Genomic DNA, 8,512 nt, shown 5'->3' on the forward strand with positions numbered 1-8,512 from the left:
GGTCCCAGTCCCGTTGGACGATTTGTGTCCCAGTTCTCCTCACAGACACACACACACACGCACACGCACGCACACACACACACGCACACACACACACACACACACACACACACACACACACACACACACACACACACACACACACACACACACACACACACACACACACACACACACACACACACACACACAGAAAAATAAGAAACATCCGCAGGGTACCATAGTCATGTCTACAACAGCGCTCTGCCGCGCTCTCGTGGCGGTCCTACAAAATGACATGTGTGTGTTAAAATAAATAGATATATAAAATGTTAACTCTGGACAGGAATACTTTGCACCTGTAGTTTACGCAGTGACAAACAGTTCTCTATTATTATATATATGTATACTTATACATTTTTATGTCCAGTTATACCCTTTTTTTGTATTCATAAACATTACAACGACAAGACCAACGGCCAACGTGACATTTACATTTTTTAATTGATTGTAAAATCGAACCAAAGCAGTGCAGCGCTGAAGTATCGCGATAGTAATTCCCTTCGGGAACAAGAGGAGGTCAGCTGATCGTTTCACCGGAGCACCGTGGGACTCTGAACGCCGTCATCACGAGCCCACCGGAGGATCATTCATCCGCTCATTCAGCCCGTAAGTGGCTTTAAAGTCTTTATTCCGTGAACATGTAGCCCGGTGCCGCCGTGTTCCCCGCACGTTGAGCGGCTCGTCGGGCGGTCTCCTCCCGGGACGCTCCGCGTTACCTGAGCGACTAGCTACAACACGGCTAACCTGTTAGCATGCCGAGCTAGCACTGGCGAGAATATTCTAGACATCCTGCTGGTTCAGCGCGAGTGCTAATGCTAATACTAGTGCTAGTGTAGCCTGTGCACTGGGCACTGCTAGTGATGCAGCAGCTAAGGTGCTAAAGCTAGTGAGTGCTAATGCTAATGCTAGTGCTAGTGCTAATACAGCCTGTCCTTTGGGCTCTGCTAGTATTGCAGCAGCTAATGTGCTAGTGCTCGTGCTAGTGCTACTGGTCGTGAAGGGGTGAGACCCTGTCTGAAGGTGTGAGACCCTGTGTGTGTGAAGGAGTGAGACCCTGTGTGTGTGTGTGTGTGTGTGTGTGTGTGTGTGTGTGTGTGTGTGTGTGTGTGTGTGTGTGTGTATGTGTGAATGAATGGGTGAGACCCTGTGTGTGTGTGTGAAGGGGTGAGACCCTGTGTGTGTGTGTGTGTGTGTGTGTGTGTGTGTGTGAAGGAGTGAGACCCTGTGTGTGTGTGTGATGGGTTGAGACCCTGTGTGTGTGAAGGAGTGAGACCCTGTGTGTGTGTGTGTGTGTGTGTATTTGTGAATGAATGGGTGAGACCCTGTGTGTGTGTGTGTGAAGGGGTGAGACCCTGTGTGTGTGTGTGTGATGGGTTGAGACCCTGTGTGTGTGAAGGGCTGAGACCCTGTGTGTGTGAAGGGGTGAGACCCTGTTTGTGTGAAGGGCTGAGACCCTGTGTGTGTGACCCGGTGATCCCCTGTATTTGTGAAGGGGTGAGACCCTGTTTGTGTGAAGGGGTGAGACCCTGTGTGTGTGTGAAGGGGTGAATCGTGGAGGGGTGAGACCCTGTGTGAAGGGGTGAGTCCCTGTGTGTGTTTAGTGGTGAGACCCTATGTTGGTGGAGGGGTGAGGGACTGGGTGTGAATGATGAAGGGGTGAGGGACTGGATGTGAAGGGGTGAGGGCCTGTGTTGGTGGAGGGGTGAGGGACTGGGTGTGAAGGGGTGAATGGTGAAGGGGTGAGGGCCTGTGTGTGGGACTGTATGAGACCCTGTGTGTGTGAAGGGTCCATGGGGGAGGGGTTAGGGATAGGTGAGGCAACAGGACGGTCTCTTAAGGAGGTGCTGATCTGTGATTTTTATCAACAGCAAAACGAAGACGTTAATCCTCCGAAGATGTCTGACACCGACCAGCAGACCCCGCCCCCCCGCACAGGGCCCCTGGTGAGAAGGACCCTGCTACATCCAAAGAACCGCTCTATAGAACCTCTCTAGGACCCCTCTGTAGAACCGCTCTAGGACCCCTCTATAGAACCTCTCTAGAACCGCTCTATGGAACCGCTCTATGGAACCTCTATAGAACCTCTCTAGGACCTCTCTAGGACCTCTCTATAGAACCGCTCTATAGAACCTCTCTAGGACCCCTCTATAGAACCTCTCTAGGACCCCTCTATAGAACCGCTCTATAGAACCGCTCTATAGAACCTCTCTAGGACCCCTCTATAGAACCGCGCTATAGAACCTCTCTAGGAGCCCTCTATAGAACCGCTCTATAGAACCTCTCTAGGAGCCCTCTATAGAACCGCTCTATAGAACCTCTCTAGGAGCCCTCTATAGAACCGCTCTATAGAACCTCTCTAGGAGCCCTCTATAGAACCTCTCTAGGACCTCTCTAGGATACCTCTATAGAACCCCTCTCAAAACTTTAGAACCTCTATTAAACCCCTCTAGATTCTACGTCAAACCTATTTTTAGAACTTCTCTGTAGAACCTTTCCATAGAACCTGTCCTTTAGTCCGCTTGTAGCAGCAGTAGCTATAACCTCTATATAATCTCTATAGAACCACTCTGTAGAACCTCTCTATAGAACCTCTATTAGCAGCGTCATTGACAGCCCTGACTGACAGGATTGTGTGTCGATAGGAAACATTAATAGATGTCGATCAGGAAATGTCATATACAGTAAACTGATGTATTTTAGACAATATTGCTTTCCATTTCCTTCAAACATGGTATTGATCAGAAAGCTGTACCTGAATGTGATGTTACGGGCTGAAGTAATCTTTAAGGCCAATGTAACTGTTGGGGTGTGAGTGTTTTCTTGAGCCCGGACTGGGCCATCTTACCTCACTCCTTCATTAACAAACCATACACCTCACTCTTTCGTTAAAAGGCATCACTCCATTAACACACCTCACCCAGTAATCACAACGCCGCACTCCTTCACTGTCCTTGGGGACAGGATGCGTTGGGATGGTCCTCTCCTCTGAATCGCTGAACCTTTCCTCCGCAGCAATTCCTGCTGAGCAACAAGCTGGAGACGGCCATGTGGCTGTCCCGGCTGTTCACCGTCTACTGCTCTGTCATGTTCATCCTGCCGCTGCTCGGGTACGTCTGGGGCCCGGGGGGGGGACATGGTCCCTAGACCAGGTCCTTTGTAAAGTTTTTCAGATATCTATGCCGGTATGATAAATTCCTCCGATACCGCGTAGAATGCAGTAGGTGGTATCGGGTATTGCGGGTACCCGATACCACCTAGAATGCAGTGTTGGGTATTGCGGGTACCCGATACCACGTAGAATGCAGTATCGGGTATTGCGGGTACCCGATACCACCTAGAATGCAGTATCGGGTATTGCGGGTACCCGATACCACCTAGAATGCAGTGTCGGCTATTGCGAGTACGCAAGTTTATGTGCCGTTCCGATACAGATGCTAGCTCATTTACTACACAGAGAACTTCACAAACAGCGCAGTGTTATGCTGCGTTCGTTAACCTATGTGCGTTTGAGCTACCAAGTCGGAAAAGCGTGGATGCATGGACGCTTAACTCCAAGGATCCAAATGTATTATTATAATCATAGATTATGAATGTAAATGATCAAGCTCGGACTATACTCAAGTTCAGGAATCGGAATCGACATCGGGAAGGGACAAATGGTATGGGAACGGCTCTAGTCCTTATGGCGGGGGTTCTGAGACTTGACCTGGGACTGAACAGGGGAGGCAGAGCTGCCCTATGACCTTTGAACTTTGAGGAGGAGGGCTGAGCGTATTCCACGGCGACGGCCTCTGGGGCCAGCTGACCCGAGACCCCCGGTGACGCTGAAGGGTTGGCCTGGCGGGGGTTATCAGTGTGTGGGTCAGCCGACTGAACCAGGTGGACTAGAAGGTCCACCTGGTAGGTAGGACCTGGAAGACGTTTAGACTAATTTACATACTCCAAAGGGCTGATTATGGTCCCACGTTCACGTAACACAAGGGGGTTACGGACCCCTTACGTCCTTGCGCACCTTCCTTGCGTCCACCGCAAGCGGCTGACGTTCGCCCGACAAAATATTGTAACCTTCCGTCGAGGCGACGCAGCAGCAAGGGCTGTGATTGGTCCGCTTACTAAAACCCGATGCAGAACCATTAAGGTTCAGGACTGCCTCAAAGCATGGACGTGGAACCATAATCAGCCCTTTACTCGCGCGTGTGTGTGTGCGTGTGCGTGTGCGTGTGCGTGTGCGTGTGCGTGTGCGTGTGCGTGTGTGTGTGTGTGTGTGTGTGTGTGTGTGTGTGTGTGTGTGTGTGTGTGTGTGTGTGTGTGTGTGTGTGTGTGTGTGTTTGTGTGTGTTGCAGGGCGCACGCGGCGGCTAACTTCTACCAGCGCGCCCTGCTGGCCAACGCCCTGACCAGCGCCTTGCGGCTACACCAGCGGCTGCCCCACTTCCAGCTGAGCCGGGCCTTCCTGTCCCAGGCGCTTCAGGAGGACAGCTGCCACTACCTGCTTTACTCCCTCATCCTGGTCAACTCCTACCCCATCACCAGTATCCTCACTGCGCCACCCAGCGCCCGCCTCAGCAGCAGTACCTGAGCTTGTAGTGTTTACATGAGCAGAGTTGCTCCACAGCTTCTGCAAAAGACTCAAGACTCACTTCAGCGTAGCCCCCCACACCCCTTCTTACACACTTACTGTATGTTGTACGTCCTGCCACATGAATATAGTACTTAGTTATGTAGCATCTTATCCTAGCTATCTGTGTTGTATAACCTAGTGATGGTTAGGGCTTGGCACTCATTACTGTACCGACATTGATATATTGTTGTTTATCTTTCTTCTTCACAAATGTACTTATTGTAAGTCGCTTATTACACGTGTAATGGGTCAGCCCACCGTTTGCTACGGCCCACTGGGTAGGAGATCTACCCATCATGCATCTGTACGATTTGTCGATGTCGAGCCACTCTGCTAGATCCTTAACCAGCGTTCCCAGTGAGCATCTTCCCAGTCTTCCTCTTCTCTCTACTCCACGCCACCACCTACACCAAGAAGGTCCTCGACGTAAGTCCACCCCCCCCCCCCCCCCCCCCCCCCCCCCCCCCCCCATCGGTGGTTTTTGGTCATGTGACCACAAACCAAGGGCTCCACTGATGGGTTGTGGGTTCGTTAACGGCCGTCGTTAACAAGGTTGTTAGCAGCACGCCGCGCTGTGTTGAAGGGGACAGGTTGGACTAGTGGGAGGACTGCTCTCACTGCGGAGAATGAACCCAATGCAGTGGCGGGATGGGGTCACAAACCGGCCATTTTGTTTGTCAATATGTCAGTTTACTTGGAAGTAGACTTCACAGCACCACAAGCTAGTGTGTCCTGGTCTGACTAAGGTCTTATTGAGTGTTTCCTGGTCTGACTAAGGTCTTATTGAGTGTTTCTTGGTTTAAGTCTTCGTGAGTGTGTCCAGGTTTGAGTCTTACTGAGTGTGTCCTGGTTTGTCTTACTGAGTGTGTCCTGATTGTTCTGAGGGTCTTATGGAGTGTGTCCTGGTTGTTCTGAGGGTCTTACTGAGTGTGTCCTGGTCCCTGCAGTCCGTGGGCCCCACCAGCCTCGGCTTCATAAGGAACTTCCTGGACAAGCTGACGGCCAACCAGCAGAACATCCTGAAGTTCATCGCCTGCAACGAGATCTTCCTAATGCCCGCCACCGTCTTCATGCTCTTCAGGTAGGGACCGCTGGCCGGCTCCTGCTTTCATTATCCTCCTCCTTAGATTACTGTGGAGCACTTTGGAACATCTGGCTTTAAATGTTCTATTGAAACGCAAGCATCTTGATAGTATTGTTATATTGGACCATAACTCTATCAGTACGGTCGGTTTTTTTGTAGCAGATTCTCTTGGCTAGTAGAAGCTAATGGATGTGGGCCTTGAGGCCAGCAGCTCTGAGCCTGATCTTGTTGTGTGAAAGCGTGCTCTGAACGTGAGCCAGCGAGGTGCTTGAAGACCTGGAACTTGATGTAGGCACTTATTGTATGTTGTACGTCGTGGCACGTAATGTACGCATTAAGTGCATACAATTTAGGTACGCATTAACTGCGTACAGTAAGAATGTTATGTGAACATCCTTACTGTACCGACAGCGATATATTGTTTCAGGGCTAATGATGACTGTATCTCTCCAGTGGTCAGGGTTAATGTCCTTGCCTCTCTCCAGTGGTCAGGGTTAATGTTCTTGTCTCTCTCCAGTGGTCAGGGCTAATGTTGACTATCTCTCCAGTGGTCAGGGTTAATGTCCTTGCCTCTCTCCAGTGGTCAGGGTTAATCTTCTTGTCTCTCTCCAGTGGTCAGGGCTAATGTTGACTGTCTCCCTCCAGTGGTCAGGGCTAATGTCGACTGTATCTCTCCAGTGGTCAGGGTTAATCTTCTTGTCTCTCCAGTGGTCAGGGTTAATGTTGACTGTCTTTCTCCAGTCGTCAGGGTTAATATTCATGTCTCTCTCCAGGGGTCAGGGTTAATGTTCTTGTCTCCAGTGGTCAGGGTTAATGTTGACTGTCTCTCTCCAGTGGTCAGGGTTAATGTTCTTGTCTCTCTCCAGGGGTCAGGTTTAATGTTCTTGTCTCTCTCCGGTGGTCAGGGTTAATGTTCTTGTCTCTCTCCAGTGGTCAGGGCAGTATGCTGCAGCCCTTCATCTACTACCGGTTCCTCAGCCTGCGCTACACGTCCAGGAGGAACCCCTACTGCCGGTAAGCTAGCCCGCTAACGCTTAGCCCGCTAACGCTTAGCCCGCTAACGCGTAGCCCGCTAACGCTAACTCTAAGCCCGCTAACGCTTAGCCCGCTAACGCTTAGCCCGCTAACGCGTAGCCCGCTAACGCTAACTCTAAGCCCGCTAACTCTTAGCCCGCTAATGCTAACTCTAAGCCCGCCAATTCTAGCCCGCTAACGCTAACTCTGCTAATTCTTAGCCCGCTAACTCTTAGCACAGTGGGAGCGGTGGGTGTTGGTTGCTGTCTGCATGCTGACCTGTGTGTTTATTGGTTTATCTGTATCAAACGTGTTTATCTGTTTTGCACGTTGTTCACGGTCATCTCTACTCTTATCCACTACTCTGTTGGTCCATGCGTTCATCTTGACGTTTGTCCGTTTCTACCGTAGTAGTCCGTTTGCGTGTTCTTCCATGCGCTGTGTACGTCTGTCTGTCTGTTCCCCTTTGCGCAACGTACGTTGTTCTCGACGTCTCTCTGTACATTCCTCTCTGTGTATCTGATCGCTGACCCCCTCTCCCCCCCCCCCCCCCCCCAGCACCCTGTTCACGGAGCTGCGTGTCCTCCTGGAGCACTTCATCATGAAGCCCACCTGCCCCGCCTTCTTCAGGAAGATGTGTCTGAGCAGCATCGCCTTCGTCAGCCGCCTGGCCCCCACCGGGGTCTGAGGCCTCCCCCCACCCCCACACTCCTTTGTTTTGGTTTTAAACTTCTTGGGTCGCCCCCTCCCCCGCCCGCCGAGAGGGACCAGGCTCAAACTCGGGGAGGGGAGGAACAGACGTTACCATGCCAACAGAAGAAAACGTTCTCTGAGTGTCCACCCCGTTTTTTTTTTTGTTTTTTTTCCCCTGCTTCTCCCTCTATCCGTCTCTCTCTCTCCACATACGGTTGCCGTCGACGACCGGCCTGCTAGCGCTGAGCCTTCACGCTGTCCCTTTTTCGTTTTTTTTTTTTCTGTTTCTATCACCCTACATCCGGACTTGCCTCTTTGCCCCTCCCCCTTCCTCCCCATGCCCCGCCCCCCATCGGCTGTGACGCCTGGAGGGGCGTGGTCTGTCTCCGGGGTGGGAGGAGCTACATTGTGCTGAGGCTGTAGCTCCGCCCCTCGGTACCATGGTCTTATTTATGTGACGTCTGCTGGCCGTTGCCACGGTAGCGCTCTGAGATTATTGAAGGTTGCGCGGCGTTTTTTTCACAACGCGCTCCGATAGGCCGCATGGATGAGGGGGGGGGGGGTGGGGGGTGATATTTCTATTCATTTTTTTCTGTATAACCTTTGGATTTTATGATGTCTTACTACTTGTGCTATTAAACTTCTAATAATTGCCATTAACTTAAGTTTAGCTGCATTGGTTGGAGTAGGTAGGTGTGTCTTGATAAGTAACATGTATTTTAAATTTGAAGGTCTATTGTACACGAGTTGCGCTGAATTATCCACTATTTCCGTGTTGGCGTTCCGGGAGTGAATGTGAGCGGCCTATCGCATCGCGGCTGAACCTCCCTGTCTGAACTCTGATTCGTTCATCCGCTTCCTGCTAATGTCGCTTCCTGGAGTACCGCATGTTCTGATTTTTTGACATGTTAAATGTATTTATTTGCGTATTCAAATGCAATGTTTGTAGATAGTAATAATAATTCCTTAAATGAATAAAATATTAAGATTAAATAAGAATGATTCAGAATACGTGACGTGTTTCGATCCTCTGCTGTCTGAGTAACTTCAACCTGAATT

At 50.7% G+C, this 8,512-nt stretch overlaps 1 protein-coding gene across 1 annotated transcript; it reads left to right on the top strand.

The window, feature by feature from the left end:
- The first annotated feature begins 558 nt into the window (after window positions 1-558).
- Window positions 559-8,452, top strand: tmem33 (transmembrane protein 33). Its single transcript, XM_079745328.1, has 8 exons — window positions 559-648; window positions 1,911-1,985; window positions 3,055-3,149; window positions 4,386-4,573; window positions 5,021-5,088; window positions 5,610-5,743; window positions 6,677-6,760; window positions 7,319-8,452. The coding sequence occupies exons 2-8, from the start codon at window positions 1,938-1,940 to the stop codon at window positions 7,446-7,448; spliced, it is 747 nt and encodes a 248-aa protein (XP_079601454.1). The 5' UTR covers window positions 559-648; window positions 1,911-1,937; the 3' UTR covers window positions 7,449-8,452.
- Window positions 8,453-8,512: the final 60 nt, after the last annotated feature.

This window comes from Pollachius pollachius, assembly GCF_949987615.1.
Source record: "Pollachius pollachius genome assembly, chromosome: 10".
Classification (NCBI taxonomy): domain Eukaryota; kingdom Metazoa; phylum Chordata; class Actinopteri; order Gadiformes; family Gadidae; genus Pollachius; species Pollachius pollachius.

What these genes read in the sequence shown, in the direction of transcription:
- tmem33 (XM_079745328.1), top strand. Translation starts at nt 1,938, where the DNA reads ATGTCTGACACCGACCAGCAGACCCCGCCCCCCCGCACAGGGCCCCTG. An exon ending in ACCGTCTTCATGCTCTTCAG is followed by an intron (nt 5,744 to 6,676) that starts GTAGGGACCGCT and finishes GTCTCTCTCCAG; the next exon opens with TGGTCAGGGCAGTATGCTGC. An exon ending in AGGAGGAACCCCTACTGCCG is followed by an intron (nt 6,761 to 7,318) that starts GTAAGCTAGCCC and finishes CCCCCCCCCCAG; the next exon opens with CACCCTGTTCACGGAGCTGC.